Source organism: Watersipora subatra, chromosome 4 (assembly GCF_963576615.1).
Source record: "Watersipora subatra chromosome 4, tzWatSuba1.1, whole genome shotgun sequence".
Taxonomy (NCBI): domain Eukaryota; kingdom Metazoa; phylum Bryozoa; class Gymnolaemata; order Cheilostomatida; family Watersiporidae; genus Watersipora; species Watersipora subatra.
Window position 1 is genome coordinate 6,466,210 of NC_088711.1, and position 18,936 is coordinate 6,485,145.

The 18,936-nt window shown below is 36.1% G+C and overlaps 1 protein-coding gene across 1 annotated transcript; it reads left to right on the forward strand.

Moving 5' to 3' along the window:
• Window positions 1-22: 22 nt before the first annotated feature.
• On the forward strand, window positions 23-9,842 carry LOC137393575 (spermatogenesis-associated protein 1-like). Its single transcript, XM_068080195.1, has 11 exons — window positions 23-191; window positions 638-744; window positions 1,465-1,582; window positions 2,338-2,391; window positions 3,313-3,535; window positions 3,934-4,669; window positions 5,044-5,129; window positions 5,482-5,607; window positions 6,270-6,421; window positions 7,082-7,180; window positions 8,671-9,842. The coding sequence occupies exons 1-11, from the start codon at window positions 150-152 to the stop codon at window positions 8,806-8,808; spliced, it is 1,881 nt and encodes a 626-aa protein (XP_067936296.1). The 5' UTR covers window positions 23-149; the 3' UTR covers window positions 8,809-9,842.
• Window positions 9,843-18,936: the final 9,094 nt, after the last annotated feature.

The window sequence follows — 18,936 nt, forward strand, 5'->3', positions numbered from 1 at the left end:
ACATTGTGAACGAGAGCATTGATCAGCACATGTGTATGCGCAGGGATCAGCATGTTTTTGCTAATCGAAACATTAACACTTTAAACCACGTTGGATTTAAGAACTCACATTTGCGTAATGTGAGGTAATTAAAAATTAATTTATCTAAAATGAATGGCAGTTTGGATGTTCCTAGACCTACTTCTGAGCAGGTAAGACAGCTTTTGTGTTTGGACATGATGCACTAAAAACAAAAACGCAAAAACACGCAGTGCACTAAAATATATTAAATCTAATACTGCATAGGATTTAGTTGAATTAATTTTTATTTACATTTTGGTTTCAACTGCATTGGTACCTTGCTTATATAAACAATATTATTATTATTATTCCATAAGGTTGCTCATACATTAGATTAGTAAAAAAGCTCTTGTCTTCTAAGAAGGTTTGTTTAAAAAGTTTGCACTTTAATTTTGTGACTATTGATTTTGTGGTCTATTAGCGTCATAATTTATACTATTGCTGTTGCTCCCAACTAATTCTATGTATGTGTTGTCAGTTTCAACTTTAGCTAAAAACATGTCATATAGGTGCTATAGATTTCACTATATGTAAGGGTTAGGCACTGTATACATATTCAAAAACTAACTTATTGTAGGTCAGAGATTTGCATGTTTATGTCATACCTCCGGAGCTATGGCGACAACATTTACGAAGTGCTGCCAATGAGGTGATAACAGACAGCATATCGCTCGGCTTTCTACGGTGAGATTGCATTACTAATTGACTTGTTTGCTTTGCTCTCCACAGAAATTGTAGGTCTATTGTAGTAATGTATAATTTACACAAATGGAAATTATTATTGATTGGCACTTAACATCACAGAGCATCAACTGTCGGGCCTCCATAGTGACAGACTCTTGACACCTCAGTTCATTATGAATAATAGCATAAAGGCACCACCTTAATGTTTATTGCAACAAATACATATACATGTAGGTAGCCATGTATCGCATTGAAATCTTTTCGGCAACTCAAAAACTGATTGTGACAATTTTTTATCTCTCAAGTTGTTTGACAGCGATTATTGTAGTGGCTGTGCAATTCTCTGTCCGTCTTTGCTGAAGAGTGTTTGTTGTTTATTGGCCAGTAACTGCTTATTTGTTAAAAGCAAACACATAAAATGGAAAGGAGCAACTGTTAGAAAACTTTAGAGCAAGCGGGTCATGCAAGCCTATTAAACTTCCTTTGAAACCTAAATCATGTGCTATTTTAATCGTTTAACCACTAGATAATTTCTCAAATACTCAATTAGCCTCTGCAACGTTTGTTATAATAAAATTGCCCTATAAATGTATTTGATGACTTCTAACTAAGTTCACTTGATTGTTTGTTTGCCAGTTTGCCTGTCTCAAAAATGCGCTCAAAAAATAGTAGCCTTATGACAAGGAATTAGCTTTTACTTGAGTTTTGGTGCTCATTCAGAATCCCTCCTCACATATACTTGCAAGAACTAAGGCAGGAAATTGTTGCTCAACTTGGTGATGATGGGCTGCCAAAGGACTACGCTTTTCTTAAAAGTGTTGGACGATGTCTCACACAAGTAAGTTTTCTTTTATATGACTGAATGAGGAAACAAATTCAGCAGAAGTCATTACAAGTTGGTATGTAATGGGCATAAGATGTTTGTCGCAATTGTAAATGCTTTGTAATGTAAATGTGGATTGTTTCTAAACCTAGCCTGAGGTTATAATGTCTTGCATTACCTTACCGTATTACAGATATTTACTATTGGGTGTCGTACTCCTCTTTTAAATTCTAGCAGCCACTGGGTATTGTGTGTGCGCGCTGATAAGAACTTTACAACTAGTAATTAAATGTTGTTAGCAACCACAATTAAATTGCAATTTACTAACATGTTGCTGGAGAAACTAATAAGCGACATGTATTTCGGATTTTATTTTAGATATGATCATTGTTAGCTTATCTTAGCAATTAGTATATCTGTTATTTTATCATCGATCGTACTACATGTAACATATTAGATGTCTACATGTAACATACTAGATGTCTAATAACCAGGTGAAGCTGAACAGTGAGCTTTAACAAACTGAGTTTTCATTATTTTCAAAATATTTGTAATGGTTTGTTATAGTCATAACAGCAGACATTCGACATTTATTACTAGTAGTGCTGTTATAATGTAAAAAAGAAACTGACAAATTCTCCTCTACTTTTTCAAAGTTTAAAAAACTGAGATGACACCTCTGGAAGAAGTAGCCAGTGTAACACTGGTCAGACAGCTTGTTATATGAGGCATTTAGTTGCCTAACAACAGTCTCATCTCAACTTTTTCAGGTCAAGTCAAGACAAGAGCGAGAACTAAAAGTCAAACACTTTCTTCCACCTTATGTAAGTTTTGATTTAGCGATAATTCAATAGACCTGTAGAGGATGGGAGATGTAGCACCCCATCCTTGTTTTTTCTCTATTTCTCGAAGGCTATACTATTTTGTTGTTTGCTCACACTAGAGAGTAGGAAATTGTACGGCGACATTTCGGTGAGTTCTAATACTGTCGCTGTCGAGCTCGAACCATCATGACACACTAGTATCCTTTTGTCAGCATGCGCACTATGTATCAGCGTGTCAGCCTTCGTATCGGGGTTAGCGTTCTCAAAGCGTGCTTACAAAAATTACTCCCTTATTCGAATGTTTTCTATAGAATTGGATAAGTAAATACTATAGCATGATAAGGCCTATTCATCCGCTCCTTCACCTATCCGCTACTCCGGTAAACAAAGTCCAAGGTAATTTCTTTCAGTACAATAAGTAAACAACTTGCGGAGTATCAGTTGAAGAGTTTGCGTAGTCAGGCAGCACGTGTGTCTGTGTCACACTTGTGTCACTCATGGCTCAACTTACTCTCCTCGCCTACTCATAGTAATAGATACATAGTTACGGAATAGATGACTGTTTCTAGCTCTACTTGGTCGTTTTTAATATAAATGGCACCGGAGAAAATTTTTACATTGTTGTTGGTATATTTCAAGTTATGGACACGCTACTTGTGTGGGTACATCTTCTGTTACCAATATATTATTATAGGTAATGAGTGAGCTTTGACCAAGTACTACCTCTTCATCATTCTACACACTGTATAACCTCTTGTCAGTGCTGTATACTGCTCATTCATTTCATCTTTTTGTCGATATGATTATATCCCTCAGAAGTAAAACTAAAATTATTATGTGTGCATGATATCATCAGCTTTTTCAAGTGTTTTTTTCCTAGACAAATATTTGTTGGAATTTAACATATTTATTAACCTGCAGGCCTATGCACCAGAGCTATATATTTTGGATGCACACGCTGAGTCCATGCGAGACTCCCCCAGCACTATCTATCAGAAGTCTCTCTCAGGAGCAGCGTTACTGAAGAGTGACTCCAAAGTTGACAGCCTTGGTTACCAGAGTGGCAAAAGAACTTCTTCCAAATACCCTCCTAGCCGTCATGAAACTACAAATTTAACTTATCGTGTGAATCGACAGTCTGAAGGTAACATCGTTTTTCATTGATGCTTTTCAGATGTGATGAAAAACCTAGATTCTGTTTTATGTAGTGATGGCTTGCCATAATTATAGTGGAGGAGCCGCCTGACCATAGCGTCTGTTTCTATGGAAGTTTTCTCAAAGTTAGTCAGCTTTGGTGAACTAGGTAGAGGCCAAGTAAGGGCACATATATTTCTTGCTCTGTGACCTTCTGTTGGCATTAGTACTGACGCAGTAGTAATTCAGTTTGCTCAATTAGGCCACGATTAATGCAGCAGAGGGGTCGATTATATCTCTTGATAATACACTCTGTGTAAACATATTGTGTGATTCTTTTGTTATGTATTAGTTTGTATCAACAACTATATCAGAAGTTTCTTTGAATCCGTTATTGATTATCTATAGAATTCCGAAGCGGTGATGGCAGCCAATATATCTCTCAAGTCTCAGACAAGCCGAGTTACCCCTCATATAGTCACCCTTATTCTCATGACATATCTGCTCTAACTAATGCTCATCGTAACCAGATTGATCCTTCCCACAGTTATGACTCAATTAGCAGCAAGGGAGGCGACTTTTACAATCCTAGGAAACCTAATGCGTATAACAGCGGGGGAGGCAATACCTACAGGAAACGCAATGATGATTCTAGTGGATACCAATCGATACCTAGTCCCGTAAAGGGATCTGACTCTCATCATGACAACCCAAGGCCTGACAAAAATTTATCCAGTCCAGATCACAGGAATCGAGGCTCTCCAAGCCACAACTACTCGCGTAGCCACCCAGATGACCGAGCGGACTCACCCCATCACCACGGCTCACACTCACCCCATAAAATTCAGAGAGGTGATTCGGCTAGTAGACATCGACATAGGAATGGCTCCTATTCACCCCAAAGATCGGGTAGAAAAGATGGAAGCAATAGTGGATCTTCTGAACCGACTCTTGTTGATGACCCGAAGAGAATCGTTGCAGCTGGTCAAACGAATAGTGAACTAGATTCAAATCAACGGAAACAAGATGAAAATAGGGAGATGATGTCAGCGACCCCGACATCTGCTCCTGTCAGACACCAGTTGGCCAATGCTTATGGTGAACAATTAGACTTGGATGATCCCTCAGCAGGCCATGAAGACAGGTCTGCTTTCTCTGCACTCTATATACAACTACTGATTTTTCACATATTTTTTGTTTTTCATTAATTTTTAGGATATTTAAAAGATAAACAGTTATATTACTCAAAAACAGCCTAAGATATTTTGTACTTTGCCCTATCTAAAATACTACTTATCACATTGTAATAGCTTGACCGCCATTTAGCCTGAGAATCTACCTTTCTTATTCACGATATTGTGTTGTTTCTGATTTAGTGCGGTTTAGGCAGCCATATTATTATTTTATTAATAAGTTTAGACACTTGTAACGTCACCATACATCCCTTCTGAATGTAAGGATGTAAAAGGCATTCTCTACTTACAATCCCCAAAGTAGCAGTGTTTGTGAATATTTTAGCAAAGGGAGTCATGGTCATCGGGAAGAGACTGTCAACAGTAAGCTATCAGCAGCTGAGAGAACTGATGAGACAAAGAGTAGAGAAAGTATGTCCTGTCTATTCTACACACATTCATTCAGGGGTTCAACTAAGTTTGCTTCAGTAAAGCTTACATTGTCATAGTCACTAGCTTGTAGCTAAACTCTCCTCTACTCTTTGTCTTTTGCTAGTTTATATCTGTGACAACTCTCTTCAGGTCATCTAAGCTAGAGTATCACAATTACTGAATGAACGCTACTGAGTTATTGCTGCAGTGACTACTGTGAGAGAATGCATAGGGGCGTCAGCTGATAATTATTATTGTACAATGTATAGAGCATGTATAGACATAGTTTGATCTGAATGACTATTCTCTGGAGGTATATGGGATGTAATGGCGCTGAACTTTTCTATCGCAGAAGACGAATTGATGCGACAACTTCAGCAGGCGAGAGATGCGAGGCTGGCCTCTGAGAAGAAACGAGAGGAACTTGTAAAGAAGGCACGTGCCATGCAGGCAAAGACAAACAACAGGCGCAACCAAGGTTGGTCCAGCGATACCTTCAGTTGAAGCCCAGTTCCTCCGTCAGCATTTGTTATAAGGCTTTCTCCTAATGACTCAGCTATACATTTCTATGCTGTTGTCTTTACATATCTTATGTAGATGCTATGCAATGGTTTACTATAACATGAGTGAGCCACTTCATAATATAATAATCTGTTAGTAAAATCAGAAGAAAAGTCATAAACATCCTCATGAGCTGCAGGAATAGTTCACTAGCATATTTCTGTCTTTATAACATGATAAGCATTGTAGATACAAGGAGCTTTGAGATGTAAGTTCACCATTTAACATTTTATAGACCAGTGAGAGCATATTATTCTTTATTTTCTTATTCTAGTAGACCAGCGTTCTTTATTCAGCTTGTCACAGTTGTACATAGAACTGATTAAACTGATTGATTTCTCATAAAGATGTTTATTGTGTACTTAAAGGAAATCATAATCAGTAATCTAAAAGCTTGAAGAAATATTTTGGTGGACCATTTGCAAACCGTAGCTTGTGGTCCTAAATGAAGCCTCTTCATGATAGCACCATTGTTTTGCTTATGCAATTAGGTGCCGATTTTCACCAGTATGACATGCAAATTTTATAGCTGTTGTATGTTCGTCACAGTTGTAATGAAAGGTAACGGTTATATTTCAGCTCGAGAAGTCTGGAAGAAGAAATACTATGAAGCAAAAAAGCAGACACCTGGGCTAGAAGCTGACTGTCTCAAACTAAGAACTAATCTAGACTCCTTGCACAGGAAGCACCTGGCTGCTCTGGAAAACCTGCCACCTGATGACAAGCAAAAGGTTGTTATATTGTTTACAATGATAGCACTGACTTCTAGAAATGTTCTGTAAATTTTAAGTTTTTAATAAGATTAATCAATACTTACAAGCAAGCGGATACAGTACTTGAAACATGATAGTTTTGTGTTTTTAAGCAGCTAAGCAGTAGCTCTTAACTGTGTTATATGTTATAAAGCAGCTTTCTGCTTTGCTCATTGTTGGCTTAGGTGGTGGTTATCTTATCCAAGAAAATGTGACAAATACTGGCCAACTATCAATTTTGGCTTAGTAAGTAACATAACCTTTCAGGCTCATTTACATTATATAGTCAAAAAGCCCTTATTACTATTATTATTACTACTTTGTTATTTATCATTTTGACGATTCCTTATTGTTTCTTATTAGTCTTTCTAACAAGGAATATAAAACTTAAATGCAGTACATACAGTGCTGCTTTGCAGTAATCTTTGCAGCTGGATTTATCTTCTCTTTGAAGATAAGGTAGAATAGCAAATAAAGCAGTAATGTGATCAAGAAGGCTGTGCTCTTCATGTCTATTCGAGTGAACAGATGAGTGAAAACCTATGTATGCTTGTACTACGGATGACGAGTGTTGATATACTTCACCACTTATTGTCATATGGTTATCATAAGACCAAGTCAGCAGTAATATTCTTTTAGGAGAATTATCAACTTGAGGCTGTCAAACTTCAATATGAAGTAGATGATCTGCAGAGGAAATCTGATGCTGCTAAAATGAAACTAACTGCTGAAATGAAAGTAAGTTTATTGCTTTATAAAGACAACCACAACCTGACTAGCAGGTGTACTCATGGATGATGTTAATAGTCACATCTATGTCTATTTTATGCACGTTTTAGATGTCAAGATTTTTCATGGTTTATATTCTTGTTTTTACATGACACAATTACAGGTTTTCAATTCATTTCAGCTTACGTGATATAGACAAATTACATATAACCTCTGACAATTATTTTGAACATATTATCACTAGATTTTTTAACAATATTTCACTTAATCCCACGACCAAACGAGCGGGAGCGAAGTTTGAAAGTTTTTATGATAAATGCATGTGCACACAACTTACGAAAATTATTCATCAAAGTCGCAAACCCTGTCTCGAAATCTCATCAACAAATTTAACCATCGTTTTGTAGAGTCGTTAAAGTATAATAACGATACAAAACACATTTAAGCCTATTTAAATATGTAACCAAGTCTTTGTAAATTGTCGACAGTTTCTTAAAACTTACCCATCTGAACGGATTATACACAAATAGACGGATTTATTTGGCCGAAAATCGTTATTAAAACTTGCTAGGCCTTACTTTTTTCAAAGTTAAGACCGGAAATTGAAACGCGTAGCGACAGAGAATAGAACGATTAAGTCATGCACATTTCATGAAAAAATAACGTGCACATTTCACCAGTCTATAGCATTGTCGAATTGCCGAAGGTTTCTGTAATTAACGTAAGAGTACTGAAAGCGTTTCATTTTTGCCGATTTCAAAAAAACTGACATTTTAGACACTTTTGAGTACTTTGGTATTCTAACTGATGTCCAACGCAGTGTAAGTAAAGGAAATGATGATGATATTTTTTTCTAACGATTTTTATGAGATTATTGCAATATTTAATCATAAGTTTGGATGACTACAGAACAATGACTACGTAGTACAGATTTTCTAAAAATCTATATAAATATCACAACTTCTTGATATTGTTAGCTATGACGTTTTGAAATGTAAACAAAATTGTGCATTGGTTTTATATTATTACTATATTAATAATATTGGTTATTCTAATAATATCAGTGCATTCTACTTCTAATATTGGCCAATATTGCATTTCTCCTATTGCAGGGAGAGAGATATAAACATATAATCTTTTCCTTTCATTATTGCTATTTGTTGTATATAATAACACCTAGTACATTACAGCTACCATTGCAGTTATCCTATTGCACTACAGTGCCATTTGACTGCTAATATTGCATTTCTCAACCATCAGTACCCTTTCTTTTTTTCTAATATCTCTTTGGTCGTGAGCTGTATGACAGTGGAATTTCTAGTATTCATTCTTTCAACAGAGAAAAGTATTTTAAAAGCTATATAATTATGTCAAACCATTCATTTGATTTGATTGATTAACTGCTGCCCTTATGATTTTTGCATGGCATAATTTGGAAAACATTTCAGTTTAAAGTTAAATTATTGCGCTTGTAACTTGTATTGTACAAATTTTTCTAGCTAAGGAACCAAGCTGAGACGGAGCTGAGAGCGCTGCGTGCTGAGCTCACGCAGAAGAAGATGAATATGAATTTGAGTCGCGCTCAGAAAATCAACTCTCTAGGAAATTCAGTTCTGTCTGTATCATCACAGCCATGAAATTATCACAGATTGTTCTATCAGCTCAGCAGTCGTAGTTGAACTAGCTAATATAATGCATATCTGACATGCATTGAGTGAGTCGATGACATCGTGTTACGAGTCTGTGTTAGCGCTCGTATTTAGGATGCTAGAAGGACGCTTTGTCCATCTAATGCCAGATATTATTCTGTGAAGCTGCCTTTGATATTGCAGGACAAAATCCATTATAAATATTTTATAAATTTAAATTACCTATAGTGTCAGCAACCTCCATAGCTGTCTATAAGTGCGTGTAAAGATTGCATGAACACTCAGTATAATGGCTGCTGATGAAGTAGGTGCACCCTTTGCTGAAATAGTAGAGCCAAGAAAAGCTTTCATCTGTTATTTTTAAACTGATCTAAGCCGGACTAGTTGTCTGCAGAAATTATTCATCAACTTAAATATTTACTACTGCTCACAACTTTCCATTTTTATACCTCATCATCTATTTGACTACATGTAGACTAGATTAGACTATATACCCCTTACTATAATGCTCTTTGACTACGAGGTATAGAGGCTATATACTCTATGCTAAAACACTCTTTGACTATAAGATATACAGACTATAATATACTCCATGCTATAACACTCTTCGACTACGAAGTATAGGGACTATTTACTCTATGCTATAACACTGTTTGACTACGAGGTATAGAGACTATATACTCCAAGCTATAACACTCTTTGGCTACGAGGTAGAGATACTATATACTCCATGCTATAACACTCTTTAACTACGAGGTATAGACACTATATACTCCATGCTATAACACTGTTTGACTATGAGGTGTAGAGACTATATACCTCTTGCTATAACCATGTTGATTGTCATATTCTATGTTGTCTTCTTCAAATATTTATCTTTTCACTGCATATAGCCTCTGTAGAAACAATCTTTTTAAGCTTTATCTCTGATGCTTCTATGTCTTCCTTCCTAATCTAGTTTTCATATGTTCCATGTTTTGAGCTACTTATATAAATATTAGTTTTATAAAGATACTCTTGAATATAATAATCTAATTTATGGTAAATACTATGCGTTCATTTAACAGTTTCTCTCGCACTTACATTTGTACCGAGTTTAATCAAGGATTGAACTCGGTGGAACTGCTAAAGGCAGACACCATGTTTGGCTTCCCAACAGCCTAAGTTACGCAACTAAAGCATCGCCACATATGCAGAATTTGATACACATCATTGGGTCTTATTGATAGCAGAGTCTGATCTCAATGAAGGCATTCTGTTACATACAAACATGTTAGACAAACATATGGCAATGGTGGCTGAACAAATTGGTAGATTTAGGTTGAAAATCATGAAACCTTGAGAAATCAGCTATCTGCATACAGCATGTCACTGATGTTACTACGGGAGCCAAACAAAGGAACGAATATTGTGTTGGAAGCCAGTAAGCCTCAAAGCCGGTCAGCGCAGCAATGTTTGATGAGGCTTCAACTTCTGTGAATAAAAGAAGTATGATCATGACACTCTCCTTACAACTGCACTTGTCATCAGTTAAAAGAACAACTTCACCGTAATCTGTGTGAGACCATCAATCTCTTGCTTTTCGTAAGGCCCTTTTGCATCAACAGAGTCTCATGCTGGTGCATTAATCAACACAATGAGCTTCTATATATAAATGTTAGTCGGTGTACGGTTGAAACTGTACCGCTAGTCGACAGGCATACAGCTATGGTGATGGCTTCTTTCGTAAGAAAAAACTATTATTAACGAGACAAATTGTTTTTATATTTGTTGTGTCATATCAATTTGGTATGAACTCGCTGGAGAACTAAAGCAATGTGATTTTGTATAGGAATTGCGCAGATAATATATCAACCAGCAATCAACACACTTTAGATGGTGAGTTGTAGCATGTGTACCAACCATTCTTCGATGCGCAACTCATTTTTATACATCAACTAGCCTAATTGTCAGTGTAAAATTGGCTCTTAAAACCTTTGTGCTAGATATTGCAATACAATACTCTGTACAATAAAGAGAGATGTCAGGAAGAGCAGTGGTTGCCATGTAAATATAGATCATATTCAGTTAAAACGCCTAAACATGACGCTGGTGCTAAGAAACTTGTATCAGTTTCTGATCGCCAGAGGGATACGAGGTGACGGATAACACTATTAAAGAGTTTGCATAAAATTACTTTTGTGGATAAAAGTGTTTCTTATAACATAAAAGGAAAGAGAGTCATCACACAAATTGGCTGAAGGCGGACATAAGGTCACTGTAGGAACTGTTGACCTTTGGAACTCTGAGCGTGTAAATCAAAAATTAATGGTGGTACATATGATATAATGCAAGACATTTGGCTTGAGTTTGTCAGAAAAAGTAAAGATTTTCATTTATTTGTAAACACTAAAATATGACATTCAGTTTGGAAAGCGATCTTTCAGTGTACAATATTTTCAGAGACCAGAAACTGAAAGCTCACTTAACAAGCGTGTCCAAATGTTGAGCTCTTCATGATGGAAAAATGTGAGACTGCCAAAAGCTGTAGATGAAAAGGTCATAGAAAGATCATAGAAAGGTCATAGAAAGGTCCATGACAATCCGCATAATTTATATTTAAAGTGTTTTATACAACACTAGCTTTGTGCCCGCGTTGCGCGGGTAATTAAAAAATGTTTTTGCTCAGAAAAATGACATTTATTTACCATCAAACTTTTAAACCTTTGCTATTTTTGTGTGTTTAATTAATTAAGTTTAATTATTTGTAGGAAGTATTTTAAAGTATCTTGGTAAGTCTGAAACGTATTTGTCTTCTACTAAAATTTTTACTTTAGTAGATGAGTTCAAGCGTGAAGCATAGGTATTTTAACCAATCGCCATTAAAGATTGACAAGTCTATTGACTATGCTCCCTCAGTGCAAGAAGGCCGTGTAGCTTAGTGGATAGAATGTCTGCTTGCAAACCTGGAGGTTCCAAGTTCAATTCCAGAGTGAAGCAGATTTTTTGTTGCTATAATTAGACAGACAAACATTGAGATTTATGTATATACAAGGGCATCATAACCCGTGGGCACACTGTAGTGATTAATAATTTAGCCTGTGCAATCGCGAAAAGGGTATATGGTAGGAGCATCAAAATGGTAAGAATGGTGTAGCCTTGTGGTCAGAGGCGCTTGACTACAAATTTGTGGTTTGTGAGTTCAAATCCAGTAAAAAGCGTACTTTTCATCCCTAGATTTTAATTGCTATAGCTGGGCATTGTGATTTATATAAATAGGTGATTGACAGTTGGACAATGCTGGTCAAGACTCTCCAAAATTTTAATCAATCACTGGGAGGGCTTGAACTTCTATTACTCAGAAACCAGTAGCTTGCCGTCTGATCAAAGCACCAGGTGCTATTGAACAATTTATGACAATGCTAATACAGGATATCGCATATCTAGATAGTGATGGTCCGCAAATATTAAAAGCGTAAATTAATCAATTATCTATTCATGTTAGTTACAATTGTTGTTTAAGACATACTACCCCATGTAACACTACAAAGCTACAAGATAACATTATTTAAAATAGTGTTATAGTCTTTCTCTTCACCATTACTTCTGATGAGATCAACATAAACATTGCACTGATATGCGTCCATAAGTCTAATATGTACCTAAATATATACAGATACAGCAGGGTAGAACAAACAGATTGCTACAACTACTCAATATTATGTTACAAGAGAGGGTTAAGAGTTGAACAGTTTAGTTATGTGAAAGATATTGGGCCATACAAATAGGCAAGCTTCATGCAGTCTGGTTGTCATCAAAAAAGGAATGGTTTAAAGATGGCATGTATTAGCCCAACAACTGTCAGCTTGTTTTCGTGTTTGTGTGTCCATTAATTTAATTTGTCGCTCTGTTAGCATGTCTGTTGTCCACCTGTTTCTTGAGGATATCGTAAGAGATGACTGAAAAAGACTACATATCCAAACCAATGATAACCCCACCTGTTTAATATGCTTCAGTTTTAGGTGAGAAAAGTGTTCCCAGTTGTCTATAGTCTAACTAAAATGCTGAATAGATTTGTGAAATATTAAAATAATGTAACTACAAATCAAGCCTAAAGATTATTGCTCAGTTACTGTTGAACCACTAGGAGACATGGTAACTTTGGAGTGTAGAATATTTTTTAAAATGCAAGATATTCAAATAGCTGGGCACGTTTCTGGAAACACTAAATTACCATGCAAAATATCATGACAAAATAGAAATGTTTGTACAGCATTTAAAAACTTCAAACCACATTAACCTTGTAAAAACTCAAGTGTACGGAGCAACAGAACTGCTGCCTCATTATAAGGTACTGACATGTGTGCTGCCTTTATTGATGTGACAAGATGACCAGTCAGAAGTAAACTTAGTAAATTATGATGAGAAAAGAAATGAATTATTCCAAGAATTTGAGTGTTCATCACAAGAAAATCAACCGTCTGGTGCTGCCTAGGCAAAAACCAAAGCTGCCAAGGCCAAGTCCAAACACTCTAAGACTGTAATTCAAGAATTAGGTAATAGATGATGGGGAATATACATAAATAAGATGTTTTAGCAGCTAATCACAGGCTTAACAAGAGTTTGGATAAAACAAGAACAAGCTAGACATGTCACAATGACAGGCTGCTGCGGCTTGAGGAGTTGTCTCATGTTGTATAAAGAGTTTAGATTGTAAGTTTGGGAGTTGTTTGCTTATGCGTCTTTAAATTAGTTTTTGTACTTACACCCCAAAGGGTAGCTGTTACTTTTGTTCAGCGCTCAGTCAAGCTACTGTCACCAAAACCAGTAGCCACTCTAGACATTAACTCATAGAAAGGTTTTTTCACTGCGAAAGCCAATAAATTCTTGAGATCCAGCTTGCCATCCTACTAGCTGTTCTTCATTATATAATGCTCCATAATTACAGTATAATTTGACTTCAGGCAACAGCTTATTGAGTATATACTTATGACAAACTAAGGTTACATGGCTGACCAGAAGAAGCCTAGCAAATATTCAAAAGCATTGAATTCACATGTGTATAGATAGTAAGATTAATAAAAGTCACAATATTGGTGGTCACATTCACCCTTTCAGTTATACATATTTGACTGTTTATTCTCCCTATTATATACTTTAAAGTAGTTTACACACTGCTTTAAATTGTTATATAACTATTGTATAATATATTTTATAAATATTAAATAACTGATTTGTTGAATTGCTAGGTTTATGAACCTAATCTTTTAGGCAAGAATCACGTGTCTTTTTGTAATTTAAAGTTCTATTTCTGACATTCAACTCAAGATTCATTTTTACTTGTTTAGTTAGCAATAGAACAATTCCATATTTTTAGTTTTGTGAAATAGCACTTTGTAATTAGCATTTATAGAAGACATTCTCAATGTGTCATCACTTATCTGTGCTTATTTGCCATCACTTATTTGGACTTTGCAATTTTTATCTAAATACTAAAGGGGAACATATCGTGTTCAGGTGGTAATACATACTATACAGTTGTCAGTTTTGATTTGAATAACCTTTTTTGGGCAGTAATAAGTGCGAGTAATAAATATTTCAATTGCTAGTCTACTTTATTATAAAAATATTTTAGGCTACAGATTTTCAAACTATTACTATTACTCTAACTAGTGTACAAAGTGAAGCTTTTTCATCGCATTTGTTCTAGCAAAAATATGTGGGTAGTAAAGTTTGTAGAAATGTTTGCTCGACATTGTTTGAACGTATGATCCATTCACTTAGCTGCGGCAAAAACAAATACAATTAATATAACTATAAATAACTATAAATAAATAACTCTATAACTATAAATACAAATAATATTAACTCAGCCAGTGTTAGCTTTGTTGAAATTTCAATTTTTTTGTAAAAATCTTTGTTGCTAAATTTAAGTGTCAATCAACGATGAGCAATCTTTATAGGCAAAACTTACACAGAATCTTTTGGCTGAGCACCAAGAACATAATTAACCCGTTTGTCAACTCTAAAACTATGCTCAAGAGATCTGCTAGTACGGCACTAATAATTTTGAGCAAATAAATAAAGCATCAACAGAGTTTGTAGATATTTGACAAGTATCTAATTGAACTACATTTTTATGTTGAGTAACACCAGTCTATAGTTTATCGCTGCAACATGTCATGTTGCTTTATAACATAATTCTGCCCTTTTCAGAGAGCCTCTTGATTCATTGTAGTTTCCCTCTTTTATGCACCTCATGTTTTTAGTAGCCGACACACTTTTGTAGCTATGAAATCAACAATACCTTTAAACTTTCCCAAATTCAAATCAATTTTTTTTCACAGTCTGGAGTTCTTTCAAAAATATTTTCCAGTTAACAATTATTGGCTTGGAACTTGAAAAGCTAACCTATTGACATTATCTCATCGCTACTGCTCATCACTGTACAAAATAGTAAACTTAGTAATTGTGCTTTCAGATGAAACACTTGCAGCTAACCTGTTGGGTCTGGTATGGAAAATTATTGATCATGGAGTATGTGTGTATATGTGTATATGTGTAGTTCCTTTGACCATAAAACTGCAACATAAAATGTTCACATTAAATGCAAATGTATAGCATGTACAACAAACTCAGCGTGACATCAACCTCAACAAAAGATAGAATCATGCATTATTCACAAAATGAAACCTATACCTCTAGTAGAGATTTGGTTTTTATCAACAGCGTAGTATGTATGGGCCCGTACAAGCTTCAAGAGGGAAAATATTCCTTCCATGTGAAAACTGCCTACTTGTTGTCAACAAGGGCAGTGGTGTAGGCCTTTATATGACATTCTTGAGATTAATCTTTTCGCTTCTATGATTAAACCAATTGTGATTAGGAGAAATTGAGGGATTAGACCCTAGAAAGAAGCTTGGGTGGCGAATGAAGGCGAACTTGTGCACATCTTCAGGATAGCCACTGTCCTCTGTCCATAGATATATAAATCTAGATTGGCCAATAGGGACAAAGCCTGTCAGACTTAAATAGCATGACGAAACGTCATTGTATTGTACCTCATGCTTGACTGCACTGTTGTTAACAATGGAGCTAATCAGGAGAAGGGGACAAAATCACATTTATTTTCACATAAAAACCTTCTTGGATACATAATCCAGTAAACTAAAGCAATTCTGTGATAATATCTGATAACCACCATAGATTAAAAGTATAAAAGCTATGAAATGTTGCACACAAATCATGAGCCATCAGGGCTTTATTTGCCACCTTATCCTATCCTCATTCTCTCTTTTCCCCTTCTCCAAAGAAAACGTGAGAAGGAGAAAAGAGAAAAGGGGGAAAGGAGAGAGGGGCAAATAGTCCACCCATCCGAAGCGCCAGACCCTGGCTAGGTGAATAGACTAATATCATGCTGAACTAAACATGACTAAATATGATGAGCCTGTGAAGTTTTGATCTGATCAGGGAAATGGAATCAATGGCTTTCTTCGCTAAAGCTGAAACGAGACCAAAGAATGCAGGGTCGGACCAGACTCAGGGTCAGCAATGAGGGCCAAGATCGGGTCGGACTGGGTCAGCAGGCGCGATTTTTTATTCATTTAAGGTTAAGAGATAGTTCTATTACAGTCTAATGTTGTTACATCAATAAACTAAGATAAAAGAAACCATTATCAGACCAGTCATTATATTTTGTGGCTTGGTTTATAGATGCAATCTACAATTTATGGCTAGACATTGGTGGATCAATGCTATTCAATGGGTGACAGATTAATGGCATGATTTAGCTAGTGTTTTTATTACAGATTTTATTTTCAACTGCTATTATAATCAACAAGAGATTAGTTAAGAAATACTTTACAAATATAGAAATAAATAACCCAGCCTAGTGGAAAGCAAAAATTCAACACTTCCCTTAAACTTCTGGTATCAGTGAAAGAAACTAAAAATAAAATAAATTTGCTGGATTGAAGGTTCTTAGACGCGCTTTTAAGTTCCTCAGAATGACCTCGTTGTAAATGCCTCAATAGCATTGAGGTGGACCCTTTTTTGTAGCTTAAAGGTTGACTTGCAACGAAATTCACATTACAGTTATTTGGTATCAAAAGATTCACCATGTCTTACTCTGTTGTGTTGTAGGTGCCAAATATGTGGAAATGTGATTACAAGCTCTTCAGAGCTCAAAAACGAAAAGCCGCCGTAGATTGGAATCTGTTTATTTATCGGACGTAGTCATTACAGTTTGGTTATCGTCTTGTCACGTGATGTTCTCACGTGAATTGAAAAGCCAATAAAAAGCTCAATATAAAACTTATCGTAGCACTAGTTTATGACAAACACTTCGGGTTTTACCAAATACCCCGTATCAAATATAGATGCTCGCTACTTTACAGTTTTATTTTGGCATTATTCAATCGTCAAGTCGTAATCTGATCACATGACCCAATACTTCAAAAATAATTTTCGCAGCACTTTTCGATTATCACAGGTGACCAACAGGCTCGTCATAATTATTAGACAATGATATGTACTCCTTCGAGCTAAGGTTAAAAAGTTTAACGATTTTTTACGGTAAGTTATAAGATATCATTGCTAAAAGTGACAGCATTACAATGATGATAAAACAGACGCCTAAGAACAATAGACATGGTTTTATTGAATGCGTGAAGTATATTTGTGAAAATATTTTGACGAATGAGGTTACATGAAAGTGTAAACAGAAACCATCCTGTAATAACTACAGCCCATTCGAGTCGTTTTGGAAAGCGAATCCAAACTACCGCGGTCTCGGGTGACTGTGATTAACTGTTCGTTTTTGAGCTTTTAAAAGCTTGTAATCACATTCCCATATATTTCACACCTACAACACGACAGAGTAAGACATGGTGAATCTTTTGATACCAAATAACTGTAATGTGAATTTTGTTGCAAGTCAACCTTTAACTTGCTTTTGCGTATTGTACAAATATCTTGGTATTTTCCTTTCATGAATAGCTTCTTCATGAACTCCCAGACCACCGACATGTTGATTATTTCTTGCCGAAAAACGTTGTGAAACCTATAGTCCAAAGACTATTGTCGCAGACGTAAAAATATAGTCTTGACTCACCTTGTTTTATTTCGCCTGGTCCTTCCGCTCTAGGACTATATGCCACTCAATTTCAATCCCACTTAAAAAGCAATATACAACCGCGGTTGTTTAGCCATAAACCTACTCGTGTCTTTGCATAGGAAGACCCGAGGGTCGGGTGGCCCGACCCGGGCACCTCTGACCTGGTGGGTCAAAACCAGACGAGCTACCCGTACCAGCTCTATTCTTAACTTCATAATGCGCCCTAATAAAAATATATCTCTTTGCTATCTCACGAGCTAGGCTACTAGCTTGATGATTACACTTAAACAATAGCATGATGTTGAATCTCAGCAGCTTCTCCATGGTGACAATTAGTGCTAGCCTGGGAAAGTTTTTCACCAATCCAGCACTACTAAGCAACACTCTCATCGCTTTCTCACTGTGGTTGCAAACCTCAATCACCACAGGCGAAGACAAAGTCAAGCCACTACGATTCTTAACTGTGATTAGGGAATTCATTGCTTGGTTTACATCATAGTTGGCAACATCCATGATGCTAGTGAAACAATCATTACACTTCAGCTTTAGTGACCTAGCCAGCTACATAGCCAGCTGTAAAATAATCATTCTGTCTCATTTTTGACTTAAGACATACTTGCATACTCACCATATTTAGTCATGTTTAGTTCAGCAAGATATTAATCTATTTACCTAGCCAGGGTCTGGCTCTTTGAGTGGGTGGGCTATTTGCCACCCCCCTTCTCCTTTCCCCCTCTCTTTTCCCCTTCTCACTTCTTCTTTGGAGAAGGGGAAAAGAGAGAATGGGGATAGGAGAGGGTGGCAAATAAAGCCCTGATGGCTCATGATTTGTGTGCAACAATTCATAGCTTTTTTAGTTTTAATCTATGATGGTTATCAGATATTATCACATAATTGCTTTAGTTTACTGTATTATGTATCCAAGGTGTTTATGTGAAAATAAATGTGATTTTGTCACCTTCTCCTGATTAGCTCCATTGTTAACAAGAGTGCAGTCAAGCATGAGGTACAATACAATTACG

Bases quoted from the DNA above. Each gene is read 5' to 3' on its own strand.
- LOC137393575 (XM_068080195.1), top strand. From the start codon at position 150: ATGAATGGCAGTTTGGATGTTCCTAGACCTACTTCTGAGCAG. The intron at 192-637 runs GTAAGACAGCTT...AACTTATTGTAG, and splicing joins CTAGACCTACTTCTGAGCAG to GTCAGAGATTTGCATGTTTA. The intron at 6,422-7,081 runs GTTGTTATATTG...ATATTCTTTTAG, and splicing joins CACCTGATGACAAGCAAAAG to GAGAATTATCAACTTGAGGC.